A 20803-nucleotide genomic window follows, 5' to 3' on the forward strand; every position below is an offset into this window, starting at 1 on the left:
CTAGAGCACCCTTTGAAATGCCAACCAGTAATAATCTTACTATATGCATCTCCAGTGGACCTGCTTTGTTTCTTCCCTACTGTTCATTACAGCCTTGGCCCAGTTTCTCATTTTGGAACTGATTGCAGTAAAGGGGGACTGACTAAATCAGTTGAAAGAGATTGTAATATTAAAAAAACAGACATCATCAACAGAAAAAGAGACAAGCATGACCTCACCCGGATTCCATTTTGGGCCTATTTATTGCCCTGACCATGAAGTGAAGTCAGACAACGATGAACTGGGTTATAATACTAATTGCTACTTCTGTGCAATAAGGCTTCTGGTATTTGTGGTGTTTAAAAAGAATGCCTTATCTTTTGCAGCAAACAAGGGAGTGCCAGAAGGATTTTGTGGGGGAAGGAAAGAATTTATGGAATATCTAACAATATTTGTGTGAATTCTCCCCAAACCTTTGTATGGGGGAGCATTCAGCATATAAACAGATTTTATTCCAATTTCAGTTTTGCTTTGTAATTCGTCTTTACTATTGGTTTTTGACTCTTCAGGGTTAAATCAAGTCAAGAAAGATCAAAGGTTATTTGAAAAGAGGGGGAAAAAATCCTTCCCTTTAACAGTTATGTGATACTAGCATAGTATGAGCTGTATTACATGATTTACTAGCTGGTACTTATGACTACAGCATATGTAATGGCAAGAAGACATCTAGTATTCTAATGTTCCAGTAGAGTAGCCCAAAGGGATGCACCAAGGAAGGCTTTTTACAGGGTTTTAATCAGGATTTTATGCGTAGCTTTAATTTCATTCTTGTGTAAATGGGAAAGGGAGATTTCAGTCCCTATGCACCCATCCCTTTTATACCAGCCTAATTTTCCTCCCCTCTGTGCTTTTTTCTGCCTTTGATGTCCTCTTCCTCTTTTCCTTTTCCTCCCAAATACCCTATTCATGTTTACTAACCCTCTCCAATCATTTCTCCTACCCCACCATGGCTCTAAAAGTAAATTAATAATAATAATTAATAAAGTAATGGAAATAAGCGGTGTTTCCATCATTTTCATTGTTGCCTATTTGGGGAGGGGGAAGGAGGGAGAGAGAAACCTGGTTAAGTACTGTCTTTGGGCTAGATCTTGAGCTTTAAGTAACATCACTGGTGGATTCTGGACATAGAGCCAGCACAACAGGCAAGGAGAGGGTCATTCCAGGGACAGCGGTGATCCTCCAATAGTCAGGGTCCTACACCAGATTCCCTCTCTACTGCTAACATGGAAGATGTGGCTGGAGGCAAGGGGTGAAGTGCGTCTCCCTTTTTACCGGACTGATTTACCAAGTGCAGTTTCAGCCTCCATTAGCAGCTAGTGTCCGTTAGATCAGCCATCAGGGAGCTTTAACTTAAGTTTGGAAACTGGCCCAGTGCACAGCAGCCCAAAGAGTGCAGGAATTTAAAGGTGAGCTTAATGCAAGCTAACTTTACACCCAATATGTGCTGTGTGCTGCTTGGCTGTAGCTATGGATTTGAACCCATATTTTCAATGCAGGATTTGTTGAAGTCTTCTTACATAGCTCTACAATATTCCTAATTTATTAGATCTAGTTCTCACAAAACAGAGTATGGAAAATAAAGAGAACACTGGTTATGTCACTGTCCAAGAACTCAGGAAAATAAATATTAAATTATTTTTACAGATATGCAACCATTTTTATTCTTAACTTCTGAGTGTAAAGAAACAAATCTCATACCCTGAGTAATTTTCCCCTTCCCCATTTTATTTACAGCCATCGTTTGGAATTTTTCAAACCACTTAACCTGAAGGTGTTAATGGGAGAAGATTGGAAACAGCCTGAATCAGATCTGTGGATGTCAATTGATTAGATAAACGGATTTAAAAAATTAGATATTTGATATGATTCAGCATGGATGAAGCTGTAAGAACCAACCTCTTCAGCTAAACTATGATCAGAGTTTTAGTATGCATTTATAATGTCGTAAAAAAATGAGTGTTTGAAGGCCTTTTTAAACACCAAAAAAAGTTAATCTTTTAAAAAGTCAGTTATCCACAGCAGTTACATCTAAAAATCATGGGTCAATGGTAGAGGCTCCTTTTGTATTACCTCATCAAGACACAGATGTGGAACTCGCCTGTTCGTGTAAGATGGTGGTGAGCCCATTTAAGTCATTCAGTTCATGCCTTCAGTCATGGGCCTGCTACTGCAGGGAAAAAGATACTCTGACTAGAGTTGTACATTCAGGTTATAGTTAGTCAGGTTACAGTTCTTGGAAAAATCCAGTGTTTGAGCTGGGATATTCAGGTTATACAGTATAATCTGCGTGTTTCTCCCTTACATTGAGAGATCTCCAAATATTTAGAGAGATTTTCACTGCTACGTGGTTTTCATAACTTTTGCCATTGTGATTCTTGTTACCCCTGGTAATTAAGTGATAAATCTGTCCTATTAACTGAATCTTGAGCTTTTTCATAGTATTTATGTAACATTGCGCTCAGCTACATTACCTGACTTGTATGTTATGGAATGCTGATTCTACAATGGGGTTTGTTATATTGTATTTAACAACAATTTTTACATAACAGCATTGCACAATTAATAAGGTAACCAAAATAGAATAATTGTTCTTTCCTCAGTGTCTTGTTTTGGGGGATGTATAGAATTCCTTTATGTATACCTTTTTTTTTTTTTTTTTTTTTTTTAAAGAGTGTAGGTTCTTTGGGATATGGCCCATGCTCTCTTGTATTTGTACAGTACCTAGCACATGGTGGAGTTCCACCAGTAACAAGTAATAAATAACTGAACATATACTATGCATATGGAGGCAGTATGGTCCAGTGGATAGGGCACCAGACTGGGAGTCAGGAAACTTGGGTTTTAATATCCACTGTGACATACAGCCTACTTCCTGACATCCAGTGCTGCTATGCCTCAGGCCAGGTCTACACTTAAAAATTAGATCGACATAGCTACATTGCTCAGGGCTGTGAAAAATTTCACACTCTGTGCAAAGTAGTTAGCTGCATCTTCTGTGGGGGTTAGGCTGACCTAAGTTGACGGAAGAATTCTTGCGTCTCGGAGAGGTGGATTACCTATCATCACCTATTATCAATGGAAACCCCTCCTCTGTCAATATAGCAAGCATCTACGCTACAATGCTACAGCAGCAAAACTGCCGCATCATAACTGCCACAGTACCCATGGTAGTATAAATGTGGCCTCAGTTTCCCTCTAGCATATTGGGGTCTTCCCCATGTTTGTAGGGTGAGTTGGGAGCATTGGCCCTCCAGCCAAAGTCTTCTGGGGCAAACCAAAAGCTCCAGTAAACAATTAAGTGTGCTAGCCCCCTTCTGGCCTCAGTAATCGTTTTCCAGCTCTCTCTCAATAGTCCTTTTCTTCTGGCACGAAAGTCAGTTTGCTCCCTGTACATAAGAATGGCCATACTAAGTCAGACCAGAGGTCCATAGAATCATAGGACTGGAAGGGACCTTCATAGGTCATCTAGTCCAGTCCCCTGGCCTCATGGCAGGACTAAATATTAGCTAGACCATTCCTGACAGGTGTTTATCTAACCTGCTCTTATAAATCTCCAATGATGGAGATTCCCCAACCTCCGTAGGCAATTTATTCCAGTGCTTACCTGGTCTTATCCATCTAGCCCAGTATCCTGTCTTCCGACAGTGGCCAATACCAGGTGCTCCAGAGGGAATGAACAGAACAGGTGATCGTCAAGTTGTGGTGATTGAGGTAGGGGGGAGCCTGAGACCTCCCTTCCCAATCTGGGCTCCAAACCTGTGAAGTTATTGTTCTGCTTCACTTTTTGCCTGTCTTCCTTCAACACAGCTTCCTAGCCAATTCTCAGGCCTCTTCAGCTGAGCTCCTTGCAGGGTTCCATTGCTGGTCCCTCTCTGACTCTGCCATTATCCTAGCCCACGACTGTGCAGCTGGCCCTTGGCAGAACTTCATAGATTTTAAGGACAAAAAGGGACGTTATGATTATCTACTCTGACATATTCTGTATCGTGGCCACAGCACAGGCCATAGAACCTCGTTAAGTACTTTTTGCACCAAAGCCATAACTTCTGTTTAACTTCTAGCATATCTTTCTCTAATATGAGTCTTTAAATAATGACTTCAAATGTCAGAGAATCCACCAAAGTAAGTTCTTCCAAGGTTAATTACTCTCACTTAAAAATATTTCTAAACTAAATTTGTCTAGCTTCAATATCCAGCCATTGGACCTTGTTATGGCGCTTTCTGCTAAATTAAAGAGCCATCTATTAAAGGAAAGCTATTCCTGTGTTTCAGTCACATGTTCTGTGGAGTCCCAGTCCTATGACCAGGGAGGAAATTAGACTGGTGATAGCCAGGGCTGACCTCTTCTTAAACAGCCTGCTGACCATATAACACCAGCTATGCCAGTGATTTACATGACTTTGGGCAAGTCACTTAATGTTCCTCTGCCACATTTTCGCCATCTGTAAAATAGGATTAACAATGTTTATCCATCTTTCTAAAGTGCTTAGAGATAGATGGATGAACATTCTTGCACTGTGTCTGTGGTACCTGAACACAATATGGATATGTCAACACTGCAGCTGGGAGCAAGCTTCCCAGTGCAAGCAGACAGACTGATGCTAGTAAGGCTTTTGCTGGTGTGCTAAAAATAGCAGCATGGATATTGCTGCTCAGGCAGCAACTTGGGCTCTCCAGCCCACCCAGTCCCTTGGGGCCAAGCTCAGGTTGCTAGCCCGAGCCTCTGCCAGAGCTACAACATCCACTCTGTTGTTCTTAGCATGCTAGCTCAAGTCTGTCTACCTGGTCTGGGAGGCTCACTCCCAGCTATAGTGTAGAAATACATTTCCTATTGCCATCTGTGGAAGGATTGGAGAATTTTGGTGTTCACAGTTGTGTTTAACTGTGCAGTGTGCCTTTAAAACTGGCTCTACTGCATGTATCATGTTCTGAAGAAGAAGAAGGGAAAAGTTTTTCATACACTGCTGTTCACTGCCTTTTGCTTATTAACAGGCATAAATCAATTTATTTGCCTAAATAGTGTCTTAACAATTCATTTTTCCTTACATTCATGCCACACCATCTGCATCTATTAAAAAATTGTGAAAAGTGAAAGCTGAGTTTTGCTAATACTAAGGAAATGGTACATATTAAAATATCATTTTCTCACCATGTGTTTAAAATTCAAATACTCTGGTTTAGTAAACTCTGTGGACTCTGCTCAGATTATTAAAACCATACCTGCTTTTGGGGTAGGAAGAGGTGCATGCCTTGTCTAGGGGGTTATAGCCTTGTGGAGGGTAGGAGCATGCATATTTCTTTGAGATACATGTGGGAAGGACCACACTCGCCGTACACTGTTCAGAATAGTCCTCCTGCTGCAACCCATTGTGTATGCAGGGGAAGGAGTATGGCCATGCACCCATTCCTAAATCTATCCTCTGTGTTGTTTCAGTCAAGCTTCCCCTTCCATAAGAGGCCTCATTCTGGCTGCTCTGTCTCACTGTCAAGGTTCTGCCAGCCTCCTTCACTTTAGTATCTGAGGGCCAGATTTTTAAAGGTATTTAGGCTCCTATCTGCATTTTTGGGGACCTGAGATATTTAATAATATGGCCCTCAGTGCCTCCTAGGAGGTACTTGCTGCTTTTGCAAGAACGCTACAGGGATATGGGTATCCTTATCCCACACAATGCACCCATGCTGCAGAGGGGATGATTTGACTCTCCTATACATTCCTCTTAACATTTTTTTAGTGGCTAACTCTGCTTTGTTATGAGGGGGGAAATACTTCTCATTTCTTCCTAACCATATGAAGAAAATGTTTTCAAAGTGATATAGGGTTAGTTTTATTCCTCAGTATTTTGATGTGTACACAATATTTACTTTAGGCTCCCTTTCCATTAGTAGATTTATATATTCCAAAGCGAGAAGGGACCATTGTGATCATCTAGTCTGACCTCCTGTATAACACAGGCCATAGAACTTCTTCCCAAAAATAATTCCTCGAGCGTATCTTTTAGGAAAACATCCAATTTTGATTTCAGAAATGTCAGTGTTGGAGAGAATCTACCACAACACTTGGTAAATTGTTCCAGTGGTAAATTAGTTTAAAAGTTATGCCTTATTTCCAGTCTGAATTTGTCTAGATTCAACTTTTCTCTGCTAGATTGAAGAGCCCATTATTAAATATCTGTTCCCCATGTAGGTACTTAAACTGTAATGAGTTGCTGTGCTGGCATACCTATTCTCCATTCAATTGTGTGCTCTCTAACCAATAAGGGCAGTTTGGCTTTTCTGAGCTCCATCTTATGCAAATAGATGACTGCATTCTTAGTGTCACCAATTCTTTCTGCTCTCTTAATTAGACTTATAGATTTCTTGCTATAAAGTGCCATTTGTTGAAAATAGTAAGTATTGTATGTATAGTTTCTAGGCTTCTTTTTACACCTGCAGTGCATACACATCCCCCTGAAAATTACCCTGTAGTCTTGAGAATATTGATCAATCCAATAAATACTAGTTTAAAAAAATACAAGAGTTCTGCTATCTCTCAAAGCTGTCTTATTTAATGAAATATAGTCATAGGCAAAAGGAATAATTTTCTTTTAACATTTCAGTATTTCATATATGCACTGTTTGATGTTTGTGAAACATTTAATTTTGCCATTTAAAGTAAAGCATTTTGAGTGTAAAGGGAAGGCTGTATTTAGTGCTTGTATCAAACAGATTTTCTTTTCTCATACTCAGCTGATTATCCTATATGTAAAGGAACAATAAGTCCAGTGATATTTACTCAGGTGGTTTTCAGCCCATTTTCCCCATCAGACTTCAAATTCTGTCCTTGGATGCGTCTGTGAGATTCTTATTGACTATATCTGAGAGAAGCAGATGAGTTACTTTCACCCTAAATAAAATTATTCTTTTGTTGCAATAGGTTATTACATTAGCTGTTTATTAAAATACAGATTATTATATAGATCATATACACCATGTATACTGTATGGAGAATATCTGCATGATAAGTTGCAGAGCTAGGTGATACAGACTTTATAGCTTTGACAACTTTTCCTGTGCTCTGTCTATTAATCCATCTCCTGTGGATTTATTTTAACATTTTAAACTTGGAGCATTTTTAAACTGTTACTGTCTTTTAAAAATCAGCCTGCCTGATCAATATTTCCAATGGGCAATATTCAGTCCATCATCAGTTACAGTCTAATATCTCATGGCCCAGGAGACTGAGTTATAGGAGTTTTATTCCTCTGGAAAGGGGATAGTCTCAGTAGGATGCATAGCACTTGATGCTAGCCCTGCAAGGAGTCAAGATAACTGATTTTATAGTCTGACATTTTTTGTATATGGAAAAAGTACTTTAGGTAATATTTAGAGGGTGGGGTTTTTTGTTTTTGAAGCCATAACTTCTTCTCCCTCCTGAGCCCTGTATCGTAGGACTCCTGGTAAATCAAGGTATAAACCTGCTGCCATTGAAGGCCATGCCAAAAGTCTGCCTCCATTGGGCATATAACTGGGTGACTAAAGGAGCCTGGAGAAAGTCCCAATAAGTGTTTAAGATGCTCTTGAATATTCCTAATCTAGTTCTTCTGTAACATGTGGCACATGGAGTGTATGTATGGGAGGGAGAAGGCTAATAAAGGTTTTATTAACGCTGGTTTAAGTTGACCTGCGTAAGTCATTTGTGATCTCATAACTTGGGAGTAATACAGCTATCAAAAATGCATGCTTGTGAAAGTGCCCCATTTTCTATTTTCTCTTTTCTCACTTGTGGGCCTGTGATGTATGGAGTAGCTGCAGAATGGAACCCTATGATATTATATGAGTGGGAAATATCAATCCAAATTTCTGTTTGCTAATACCACCAACCATTCTCTCCTCACCATTTTCTTATGAAATGTGACAAGGTATGATTGGAATGAGAAAAAGACTGATTTCTAGTCCTCACAAAAGGTTTTCTGCTGTTGTAGTTGCAGAACATCACAATCCCATTCTCTTCAGTCAGTCAGAAGATGGATTCATAAAGCCTAAAATCTGTGTAATGTAAATGATCATTCACTGTAATCTGCTCAAAGCCTCATTCAGCCTGAGAAGGAGCTCTGTGAAGCTCAAAGGCTTGTGTCTCTCACCAACAGAAATTGGTCCAATAAAAGATATTACCTCACCCACTTTGTCTCATTCATACAAAATCATTCTTAGCTGTTGGCAACTGCAAAGTTCTGTATTTTTCTTTCTTTACTACTTTTTTGTTTTGTTTTGAAGTTCTGCTGATTCTAAATGAGCTAAGTGTGTGTCTGTCTTCAGCGGAGGGTCCCACAGCTGCACCTCATCTTTCTTTCCAAATTCCAGAAAAGTGTGTGTGCATGTGTGTGCATAATCAGGAAACTTTCTGGTTTAACAACCCTAGAGACTGAAGTAGCCATAGAAAAACGGGCAGTACAAGGATTTGGTCAATGTGTCTGTGCTCTGGAGGGACCACCTTTTTGGGATGAGAGGGTAATTCAATCTCCAAGCCTATTCAGACTTTCTTGGCTGAAAGTGGAAACAAGAACACCCTATCATGCCCATAGGATGATGGTTTCTGTGGTGTCAGATCCAGCCTTTATGAGCCTGCAGAGCCTATGGCTGATGCTGAGCCCTTCCATGCCTAAATGTAAAGGTGAATCGTAGCTTTCATTTTAAAAAAAAGAAAAAAAAAAAAAGCTTCTATCCCTTTTTCTTAGTAAGATACCTTTAAAAGAATAAAGCAATGCCTCTGGAGTACTAGCATTGAAAGTTTGTCCCTGATTTTAAATTTTTCCACAGTCATTCAGGCTGGCTTTTGGAGTCCAGAAAAACTATAGTCAGATATTCCTTGATTATTTTTTTTGGCATGGGAAGGTTGTTGGAGGTATTGGTGCTGCCCAGACAACAACGGATGATGCCACAGCCCCCACAAGCTCACCAGAATCTGGCAGTGATTCTGACCATTGGCTCCAATGAAAGGCAGCTCAATACCAAGAAAGGCTATGTAGTGGCTTAAGGATGTGACTAATTTGAGCTCTGAAGCATTCCCTGAGGTCTTAATCAAGTCAAGTCACATGGACCAATATTTACCAAGTCAGATGTACTAAATCCAGATGTGCGGCACTTGCAGTTCCCATTAACTTCAGCTTTAGCTGAGAACTTTTGAAAATTCCGCCACTTTTATATTGGCGCCTAAATATAAATGTAGCCTTCTAACTTTATACAATCAAGTTTGATGATTTTGTTCTTAGCCTTTGTTTCTGCATCTGTGAAACTGGGATAATACCTACTTCAAAGGGGTCTTTGTGATAATTAAGTAGTTAATGTTGGTGCATGTAAGTCCTGAAAACTTACACAAAGCCCTCCAGCTGCTGGGAATCTAGAAACCCTCAGAACCTCAGCTTTCAGACAGTTATCTCTTGCAAATGTTTCTAAGTGCTAACCTGGACCCCAGTACAAGTACCCACTCTCCACTTCTTCTGCAGCAAAATCCTGAGAGGGGAGGCACCTACACATTTCCACCCCCAACTCACATACTCTTTCTTTCAAAGTGAGCCATCCAACCATGGAGTGCTTGTCAAAGACTTATTTTATTAAGCCTCTGCACAATTCTCAGGCCAGCTCTTTGCACAAGATTTCTGGAAAGACTTATTTTTTTCATGATCCCAGTCACTTGATGTGGGCCAGGGTTACAAAAATCTATGTGATAGGGTGAGGGTTTGTATTCACCTCTACAGAGCAATGTGGAAAGGGCCACTGACCTCTGCTCAAGGATCCAGTTACTACACTGGGGCCATGAGCCTGCAAACATTTATGCACAGGCTTAAACTGATACATGTTTAGCTCAACTAAGAGGATGGAATAGCAGCCTGTATGGCTCTCTGTGCCTCCCAGTAACTTCTTTTACCTAGGGAGGTACCCCAGAGGGCCAGTCACTTTGAGCCACAAAAACCCAGTTTAACTGGATATGCAAGTGAATCAGTTCTAGAGTCTGATTTTGTTCAAAAACAAAACTAAAACCTAGCTCTTTGTTTAAAATAAGGTAATTAGTGCTGTGTATTTTACATTACAGTGCTGGGTATGGTTTTCTTTCCTTTCCTAATGATCCGTATTCTCCTATGAGATGATTGAATTGATAACTAATATGAATAATTAACAATGTTACTGTTCTTTTTTATGTCACCAATTATATTTGGTGTATTGTTTTAGTAACAACACCTGTAGTTTATTTTTCAAATAGCAAGTAAGATTTCTTTAAAATATATATGTATATTTCATTAAATAGATTGAGATTTATAGAAAAGTATATCTACAGTATTTCAAGGTCTCTCATACACCAGTATTATTCTGCAGTAATCCCTGGGAGAACAGAAATCAGGGCATCTGTATCTATCTCTAATATACTAAAACCTATACATTTAAGGATCATCTCCAGTATGCAACCACGTGCTTCCCTGAGCACGCTAAGTACTCCAGAGGTTTTCAGTACAATATTATTCAATCTTTAGTTAATGAGCAGCATATCTTAGCCAATTTTTTGGTTGCTTGGATGGTTATGTAAGGCAGTTTTCAGTGGCCAAAAAAAAAAAAAATGTAACAGACTTAAAGTTGCTTGGTGGTATGTATACCCCTTGCAGAACACTGAGCTGACTAAAACTCAAACTTCTGAAAAGCAGGAAATACACTGTTAAGATTGCCCACACAATCTTAATGCTGCCCTCTTTCAGTAATGCCCCAACATGCCTTTACTCTGCCATTCCCACAGTTGCTGAAAAGTACAAGATTTTCATCTCCTTGTTAGGGACACACAGCTGAGCCCAGACTTGGCTCATTGCCCTCAGCTAATGAAGCTGGCACCTGATTAGCTGAAGACTCCAGCAGGCACCTGTAGCAGGCCTGGGACTCTGGCTACCCAATAGTGTTCCAAGTCTACAGCTGTGTTTTTGGTCCTGCTTCCTATTCCTGTGCTTGGCTCCCTTCTTGCTCCTAGCCCTCACTCTGGACCCTTCCTTCCCCGTGCCTGCTCCTTGTCCCTGCTTCTGCTCCTGGTTTCCTGTCCCTGATTCTGGTACTCTGGCTCTAATACCTGACTCCTGGTTTCTGGCTCTCAGCTTAGTTCCTGGACTTTATATGTTGGCTCCTGACTTGGCCATTAGGCCTGGCTCTGTTTCAGACCTTAAGCCTCCCTTCCGCCCTGACCATTAGGCAAAATGTCACCCACACCCTGGTCACTATGATCCTTTTACAACCTATTCACTTTCACCCACAGACTCCATCTACCACTGTTAAAAGACAAAAGGTTCGGAGAAGGTTGTCAATGCCACCTTTCTCTGTTTCTGTGTGTAACAGGGTGACTTGTCCCCTGGGCTGCTAGAGAGACTGGGGCTAAACTAACTCTGATTACAGGATGAGCCCCATGGAGATTAATATAACCTCAATCAATAGCTCAGAGATTTGTGAACCGTTCCATTTATCACAGATGTTCCCACCCTCCTCTTGAGTCGAGCCTGTAATATACATGAAGTATGACTGTTCTGAGCTCCCCACACAAAGGGACAGGACTTCCTAAGATCCCTGGCTTACATTGGGGGCAGTGAGGGCACCTCAGACACTCACAAAAGGGCAAGCTCCCTCCCAGTCTGACTTACGTAAGCGGGGTCCAACCTGTGTAGATAGGCACAGGCCCCGCAGATTATGGCACACAGAGCATTGAGAGTGGTTTAGCCAGCCCTCAGGGCAAGGTCTACCCCCATATCCCAGCCAGGGCCAATGGGAGGGGGGGCAAGGAGAGTTATTTGGCCTGGGCCTCAAGCTCAAAGGGGACCTCAAATTTAGACAACTGTTAATTTTTTGGCATTTGATAAGTTTCGCAACTTGTTTTTATGCACATCCTTATTGGACCAAAATGTGACACACACTCTCAGCTTAGAGCTGCAAATTTAAGCAAATAAGAGATGTGATTTGGTAAAAGGCATAATTTTTTTGTTAACTGATATAGATTTGGTCATATTAAAGAGTTAAAAATGTTCATAAATATTAATAAAAATATATCAGTTCTGATGGCACAAGATTAGACCGTGATGAACGTGTTAGCTCAGATTGGCTGATTATATAAACAAACCACTACGAGTGGCTGGTGCTGGATCAAGTGCATGTTGAAAGGTAGAGAATTATTACATTTTAGTGTCTTTATAGTTTTACATTTAGTTGACTAAGGAATTATTTATGTGTGAGAATTCCTCATTATTATCTTCATATGGTAGCTAAAAGAGGTGACTGGTTGATTGGTTGAGCCCTAGGTTGGTAGCTTGGCCATCATCATAGGCTTTCGTAGTCTATAGGCCCAGATTCAAGGTGAACATTTGTGAGGACAGTCTTGTACAGTGAGTTTTGTGAGGACACATGTTTGAAATTTTTGGACGTTATCCCGCTGTCTGTATCCATGTCTGTGCTTACTATATATATGTCATCCCTTTGTCTTCAGCTCAGCCAGTTATATTATACCCTGCGTGTTTGAGTTTTTGATTCAGTGATAAGTATAATAACCTGTCTGACTGTTTCATTTTGTGTTCTTAATTAGTATTCGTTTTAAGTCTTTTCAGCATTTGTGTACATGTTTACAGTAGAAGATTTCAAGTGTAGATTAACTACTTATTTACAGCAGAATATTTCAAGTGTGGATAGGATGGAGCATCAATAAAGGTTGGAGGAAGTTGAAAGACTGAGTACCATCACATGAGAGTTCAACATCACACAAAGAAAATGATGTTGCATGGAAATCAGCCAGTAGGGCAGCATTAGCTGAAACTTCAGTTGAGAATTTACTCTTGACTGAACTCTCTACAGAAACTAATAACTGGAAAAAACTTCTTGAGCGCATCCTGAATGTCATTCTTTTTCTTTCTGAGTGGAGATTGGCTTTCTTTGGTTCCAGTCAGCATATTGGTGACTGTGCAAATGGAAACTTTCTAGGCATAGTTGAACTCCTCAACAAATATGACCTGCTTTTATCAGAGCATGTTCAACTTGTTCAAGAATCGCAAGACAGTCAAAGGCGCATGCAAGTCCATTATCTCTCCACACACATATGAAACCAGTTTATTGAGCTACGTGGGTCATTCGTACCAACAGCAATTCTTGATGAGATTCGAAATACCAATCATTTGACAATCATTCTTGATGCCACTCCAGGTTGTTCTCACAAGGAACAGACTACTATGGCTATTTGATATGTTAAGATTGTAGACAGCTCAAAATTTTCAAATGAAGAAAGGTTTATTTTGTTTGATAATTTCACAAGAAAAACTGGAAAAGAAATTGCTGCTTGAGTACTAGCAATTCTAGAAGGTTTTAAGTTAGATTTTCAAGTGAGCATTGGTCAAACCTATGACAATGTATCTAATATGGCTGGGAAGTACAAAGGTGTACGAACAGTTCTGCTTGAGCATAATTCAAACTGTATTTTCTCCAGCTGTGGAAACCACACACTAAACCTGGTAGGTGTTGACTGTGCTGAATCATGCAAGGAGGAAATTACTTACTTTGGAACTGTTCAGCAAATGTACAGTCTCTTCAGTAGCAGTCCACAAAGGTGGGAAATTCTGAAGCAGTATCTTCCTGTTTCACTGCATGAGATGTCCAAACTAGATTCTTTGCACAGATTGATAGTGTTCAACCAGTTGCGCAGCATTTGAATTCAATGAGAAAGGCTTGAAATGATCTTTAATCTCTCAGTCTCACTGCACAGGCTTGAATTGAACTTCAGTTTATTCAGAAGCACATGTCCAAATTTGAATGCATTCTGATGATCTCTTTGTGGATGAAGCTACTTACAATGATCCACCAAACTAGTCTGGTAATTGAAGCATGCAATGCTACAATTGATGTTGAGAGGGATAACATTGAAAGTGTTATCAATGACATTCAACAAATTCATGAACAATGGGATGTGATCCTGGCTGAGTCCAGATTAGTAGCACAGAATATTGGCATTTCATCTGAGTTCTCCACCAATTGCAATTTACCTACTGAATCCGATGCCGAGCAGCATTATTGGGTCAATGTCTTCCTTGTCATCATTGACTCTATTCAGTCAGATCAATTTGTACCCTTTTTGGGTTTCTGTGGCAGTTCAACAGACTGAGTAATGAAGATCTACTTTCTGCAGCTGAACAATTTCAGCAACAGTACAACAAAGAAATCTCAAAAGATCTCAGTGACGAGGTCATCTTCCTGAAACAAATATATTCCACAAACTTTAAATTGGATTGCAAGCCAAATGGGATTGCTTCAAGAAATACTTGAACTTGGGCTCTCTGGGGTGCTTCCTAATATCACAATTGCATTGTGTATTTTTGTCAGTTTGCCTGCATCAGTGGTTTCAGGTGAACGCTCCTTCAACTTGTTGAAGCAGGTAAAGAACTATCACCATTCAACTATGGGACAAGAGCGTTTGAATGGGCTTGCCATGCTTAATATCAAGTGTGACATTGCACGAAAGCTAGATTTTTCCTCAATAATTAGTGCATTTGCACAGAAGAAAGCTAGAAAAGCATTTGTTAAATAAAAAAAAATCAAATTATGTCTCTTTTTTTTGGTGCCTTACTTTGTTTTCATGTTTCGTAATTTTTTATTTTTATTATGGCTAGGGGCCTCAAAAGCTGGAAGTGGCCCGGGCCTCTCCAGACCTCTGAGAGGGCCTGATCCTTGCTCATGTGAGGGGGGCAGGGAGAGGGGTTCAGAACCCCCTAGAGGAGCAAGAGCTTCCCAGGTCTGGTCATACACCTGGGAAGGGAGAATGTGAAGCTAACAGATGTGTCTGCCCATAGGTCTCTTTTCCCAATGTTCCACCCTCCACTCCCCTAACCCCTGTGTCTCCCTCACCTGAGCCCCCAACCTCTGTCCTCTCCCCTACACCCATCTCCTTGCTGCAACCCCAAACTTCTGTCCCCCTACTCCCTCACTGCTCTGCCCCCCAATACTTCTCCCATCCCAGGAGGCATACACATGTCTAATTTTCCCCCAAAAAACTTTGAAGACATTGCCCACAAAATAAAATTGCCACCTGTCAGTTACAAATTGTGGTAACCTCCAGCCACTCAGTCCCAAAACTCCATTTGTCTTAGGTGGAGGGTTGTTATTAATTTATCCTTAGTTGTGTTAATTGAATGGTGAGTTCACAGCCATCAAATCTCAACGAACTCACTTTAACAGTACAAGCAGCTGAAGGAAACTGGGTTTTTCAGGGGCCTGTAACTCCGCAACTCTTTGGTCAAAGGACCCCCAGATTTAGATCACTAATGTCACTCCATACAGCACACCAAATTTCAAAGCAATCCAAGTAACTATTTGGATTTTAGATCACTTACAAGAATCAAGTTTTAAAGCATATAAAATAGCAGGAATGGAAACTCTTTAAACTTTTTACTGTATCGGAACGTGCACATTGTACAATGTTCTGAATGTGGGTCCCCCAAAGATTTAGTAGGTGTTGTGCACTACCTTGTGTAAAACTCAATAGATGTTGGTCAGAATGGTCTCAATCACATCAATAGTTTGATCTCTAGCTCTGTGCAGAAAAAAAAAACTAGAAACTTTTTGAAAAATGACTATTTTTGAGGAATGGTTTTATCTTTGCAACCTTAGCCCAAATGACCTTAAATTTGGCTCACTAACCCGACCCTGCACTCTCCTAAAGTACATCAAATTTCAAAGGAATCTGACAAAGCATGTCGATTTCAGAGGACTTAGAAAGGTTGACCTTAAACAGAAGTTGTGATGCAACCTTAACGGTAGTGGTGCTGCTGTGCCACTATAACTTACAATGAGTGGAGTTAAATTAATAATGTTGGGCTGCATATTTTATGCTATTACCACTGTGATTAAGGAAATTGTTCAAAGTATCAAAATGAATTACCGCTCGTAACATACTAGTACAGAATGCTAATCTGTAATCATAGTCAATTATTAAAAGATTGCCAAGGACGGTAAACGTTATTAATCACCATTTAAATAGCAGAAATCAGAAATGTCCAGCGGTTACTTAGCGGTGATAGCAGGAGCTGGAGTATAAATGTGGTAAATTTTGTTCTGGTTTAATCTTTTAAAAAATGAAGGCTCTGTGTATTTTAGCTGTTATTGCAGCATGCATAGCTGGTCCTGCCCATCACTTCCTTCTAAGCAGGTATCAGACACTTTCCTACTGTTTCTAATTACAATTGGAAAAATGGCTCATTTAATTTTTATCTATGAGGTGGTTTTAATTGCTATTACTATTTTTATTATAAAGTAAATCTAAAAATTCAATTACATGAATTTAAATGGAACTAATGGATGCATATTGTGTAATGCAGAAGCCGTTCCCCACACACAGAGGGACAAGTATGTGGCTTCTGGAGAGCCAATAATAGGTCCTCAGCTTCAGAGGAGTTAATGCATCAGATAGGAGGAAATATCTGTAAAGAAATGGCAGCTTCACTATACAAAGGTTGATGAGGACTAAGCAGCTCCCTCTCACTGCCTCTAAGGCTTAGGAATAAGGTAGTATCAGACTTGGAAATGGGAATGGAAGGTATATGCCCTGAGTGTGCTTCCACTTCTGATTTGGACCCATCTTTAACACTTAAGTGTTTTAATTTTGCCTTCCTCTGAAGCTTCAGGGTTTGGGACTAGATGTAGCACTGGTCTTATTTAATATAACAGTTCCTGTTACTTACCCACTTCCTCCCCTTGCATAGCACCCAAATCCTAATACGCATGGTTTTTCCAACATGGCAAAACTCCTGTGAACGGTAATTCAGAGGAAATAATTGATTTTTAATAACACTTTCTTTTTTACATTTCCCTAAAACCCCCAGTTACAGGGCAATAGATGCCTCAGAACTATCTGTCTTGGTCCTTAGATAACTCTGATCATTGTGACATCTGAGGACTGAATAGATTCTTAAGCAGTTACAGTAAAATTTCATAGAGACTCTTTACTTTTGCAGAACTGTACACTGGAAATCTCAGCAACTGAGTCAGAATCCAGCATCAGATAGTGACAAGTTCTCATATAGTCAAATTATCTAGACTGATTAGTCTGGAAAATTCAAATATTAAGCTGAATGAATAATATACCTGCAAAAACAGAACTTTGACTTGTCTTAGCTTGTGTATTTCTAATTCTTTCTGACTTTATTTTTTGATCACCCTTATGAACTCATACATAAACTTTAGGCTTTCTGCATTACTCACCCACTCTTTGTCTCATCAGTGAGTCTTTGGAGTTGGCATTTGGAAATGTTTTATGACAGTGTTCCCAGATACCTAGTTTTTTACTCTTTCTTGCCACTAGATGGAAGAAGAAGGTTATCAAAATGATGCTTTACCAACCCAGCTATCTTCATCCTATTCCACTCCCCTATATTATTCCTAAAATAAGGAATCCCTCAAAAATTGTGGTTGTATAGAACTGATTTTGACTGCTATATTTCTAAGTTGTGTGATTGTATGTTATATCAACAGAAATACTAAATTACACCATATCATTATCTATTCACAGTTTTTATCTTTTTTATGTTCCCTAAAGTAGAAATGTTTTTGCTAATAATCATCAGACAAAATCACTGGAGGGTAAAACGAGTGAGGTAAGTTTGTAAGGGTTATAACTTACAAATGTTCGTGACATAAGAAAATGGTTTAAAGGATATCTTATTCTTCAAAAGTTTAATATGAACTTATGCACGCCTTCCAAAAAGCCAATAATGCCTTAAGTACTTTTCATAGAATACCAGGGTTGGAAGGGACCTCATGAGGTCATCTAGTCCAACCCCCTGCTCAAAGCAGGGTCAATCCCCAATTTTTGGCCCAGATCCCAAATGGTCCCCTCAAGGATTGAACTCACAACCCTGGGTTTAGCAGGCTACTGCTCAAACCACTGAGCTATCCCTCCCCCTGATGAATAGAGGTAGTTTTCCCTCATTTTGATGAATAGAAGTAGTTTTCTTAGGCTTTGCCTGCACTAGCACTTTTGTCGGCAAAAGTTTTGCCAGACAGAAGTGTGAAAAAATATACCCAGACTGACATAAGTTTCACCAACGAAAGTGCTGGTCTAGACATAGCTACCGCTGCTCATTGCGGGTGGTTTAATTATGGCGGCAGGAGAGCTCTCGCCCACTGGCATAGAGCGGCTACACAGGAGACCTTCTAGTGGCATAGCTGCAGCGGTACAGCTGTGCCACTGTAAGGTCCACAGTGTAGACGTAGCCTGAAAGGAAAACTCTGAAATTTTCTTTATGCCTTTTGCTGCTCCTTTGTGGTATAGAAACATGACCTTAATCAGATTTTTATCCAGTGGAATGGAAAATCAGGACTTAATATTTACAATGGAAAAAAACCAAGCAGCATAAAAAGTCTTCTTCAAATAATGAGGACATCTTTTGGCAACTTCAAAGAAGCAATAAAGCGTAGAGTTTTTTATTATTTATTTTCCTCTGTTATTTAATACTTTTAGAAGTTCTACTTTGTGTCTCTGAAAGACACTTCACAGAATCTTACCCTTGGTGTATTTTCAGTTCCAGACAAGGTAAATGTTTCTGAAGTGTGCATGACACAATTTTCAATATGCTTTATGTACAACTTTAAAAATATTAATTTAATCTTCCTCATGTTAACTCCATTTCTAAAGTGTACCACACTTTCCTTAATTACAATATATTTGTAATAACATTACTGAAGCTTGATAATTGCACGGTATTTCTCCTTTCCTATTCAGTAAACAACTTTATTTTGCTGTGTACTCGAGAGATGCTTCATCAAAAGTACTGGAAGCTGCTTTACTTCCGATTTAACCCTTAATTATGTTGGTTAACGCTTACTACAGCCAGACCCTTTGTGTTCACTTGCTTGTATGCTGGCATCATGGCATCTTTAATAATATCATCAAGAGAATTCATGGTTCTAGAAACCCAGACTTGTATTAGTAAACTTCTGTGCATTCCATGACTTGTTTTTCTTCTGGTTAAAAGCTGCTGTAGTGAACAGGACAGTGATATATGAAGCTCCAGGAGGCAATATGTATGGTTGCATTAGGCATGATCATTTCAAAATGATATATTCAGGATTTTTAGTAGCTATAGTAATACACGAACAGTACGTTTGAGTATGTTGTGTATTCCACAACAGGCAAATTATTGTAAGGTATTTTAGGCTGAATATTCATAGGAATATATAATTTGCCCTTGTCGATCATATCATCACTCCATCTAGTTTAATATCCTGCCTCTAGAATTTCCCAAACCTGCTGGTTCACCTCACTAATTGTGCATGGAAGGATTTCTTCCTGATCCCTGCTGCAGGCAATTAGCTTGCACTTTGACATGAGTAATAGCTGTCATAAAATTATTCTTTCTTTTAAATGTTAGCTACAGTATCCTGCAGCTGTGAATTCCATAGGTTGACTATATGCTCTGCTAAGTAGTATTTTCTTATTCTATAATATTTTATTATAGGCAGTTTAAGTAGTGACACCTAATATTAAGGTTGCCAAATACTTTCAATTATTAGACCCTATTTTTAATTATTTATAACTCTCCCAAACTTTAATAGTTTGGGATGAAATATTTCATGTCAGATATCTGCTTCCAAATGAATTTTTGAAAAATTTCAGTAAAAATATGTTTCTCAGAATAAAGTTAAGGACAAATGCATTGCTTTGCTCATATTAAAAATATTCTTGCAACTGTTTTGTTGAGAAACTATGATGGTTCCGTGCTTTGGAGCAGGGACTAAAGATTAGATAGGGGGTCACACTGTTTTTAGTGCTGTGCTTTTTGCCTCTGAAAATTTCAGTTTGCACAAGATGAGTAGAGACTCTTTATAGTTTGGCAAATGAATTCTATGAAGATTCCACTTGTACTGAGCTTTCTAGAGTCGGAGAACTGAGGCACAGAGAGAATGTCAGAAATGTCTACTAATATTGGATGCCCAATCTGAGATGCATATAACCTGATTTTTCAGAGAATTTAGACTTTTTAATACTTTATTTCAGTGTTTCCCAAACTTGGAACGCTGCTTGTTCAGGGAAAGCCCCAGGTGGGCCAGGCCGGTTTCTTTACCTGCTGCGTCCTCAAGTTTGGCCGATCATGGCTCCCACTGGCCATGGTTCGCTGTGCCCGGCCAATAGGGGCTGCGGGAAGCAGCATGGGCCGAGGGATGTACTGGCCACCGCTGAGGAGGCCTGTCCTGGGGTATATATATCACATGGTGACCTGGCAACCAAGGGGTTAATGCAGGTACTGCTAGCCAATGGTGATTGGCAGCCTCACAACAGCTGGGAAAATAAAAGAACTGGGAAGTAGAGGGGTGGAGTGGCTGCCAGGTGAGCAAGCAAGCAACCTGGAGAAGGAAACTTGTTCCAGTAAGGTGCTGAGAAGCTGTGCAGAGACAACACCCAGATAAGGGATGACTGGATCTATGGGCTGGAAAAGCCTATAGAAACAATGCGAGGTAAGAAGGAGTTCAGGGCACAGCAGGAGGAGTTGTTGAGGCCTGATTCTGTGGTTTTAGGGTTCTGAGCTGGAACCCAGTGGAGTGGGCAGGTCTGGGTTCTCTGAGAGACTAGAGAATGGAAAGAATTTCCATACCCTTGAGCACTCAGATCAGCTGACCATGCCAAGTATAAGGGGAAAACCTACATATCTCAGTGGGACTGAGGCTAACAACCTCCATGGCCCAGAATGGGGCTACCACAGAGACGCAGGCAAGAGGCGCTGACTGACTGCCCTGC

General features: G+C 40.0%; 2 protein-coding genes across 12 annotated transcripts in view; both read left to right on the forward strand.

Moving 5' to 3' along the window:
* C4H4orf33 (chromosome 4 C4orf33 homolog) overlaps positions 1-20701 on the forward strand; it is a 36580-nt gene extending 15879 nt beyond the window's left edge. For 10 of the 11 annotated variants that reach the window (XM_043545577.1, XM_043545579.1, XM_037897207.2 and 7 more), the window contains one exon: positions 1774-7687. In XM_043545577.1, the coding sequence (XP_043401512.1) occupies positions 1774-1870 (97 nt within the window). In that variant the 3' untranslated portion in view covers positions 1871-7687. Of the gene's footprint in view, positions 1-1773; positions 7688-17605; positions 17664-18529 lie in introns of those variants that run through there. The other variant, XM_043545575.1, reaches the window with a different exon arrangement.
* The window catches only part of LOC102944152 (UPF0462 protein C4orf33 homolog), a 61199-nt gene continuing 58001 nt past the window's right edge, over positions 17606-20803 (forward strand). The window contains exon 1 of the mRNA XM_043545585.1: positions 17606-18601. The gene's annotated coding sequence lies outside the window, so the exon portion shown is untranslated. The remainder of the gene's footprint in view (positions 18602-20803) is intronic.

Source organism: Chelonia mydas, chromosome 4 (assembly GCF_015237465.2).
Source record: "Chelonia mydas isolate rCheMyd1 chromosome 4, rCheMyd1.pri.v2, whole genome shotgun sequence".
NCBI classification, from domain to species: domain Eukaryota; kingdom Metazoa; phylum Chordata; order Testudines; family Cheloniidae; genus Chelonia; species Chelonia mydas.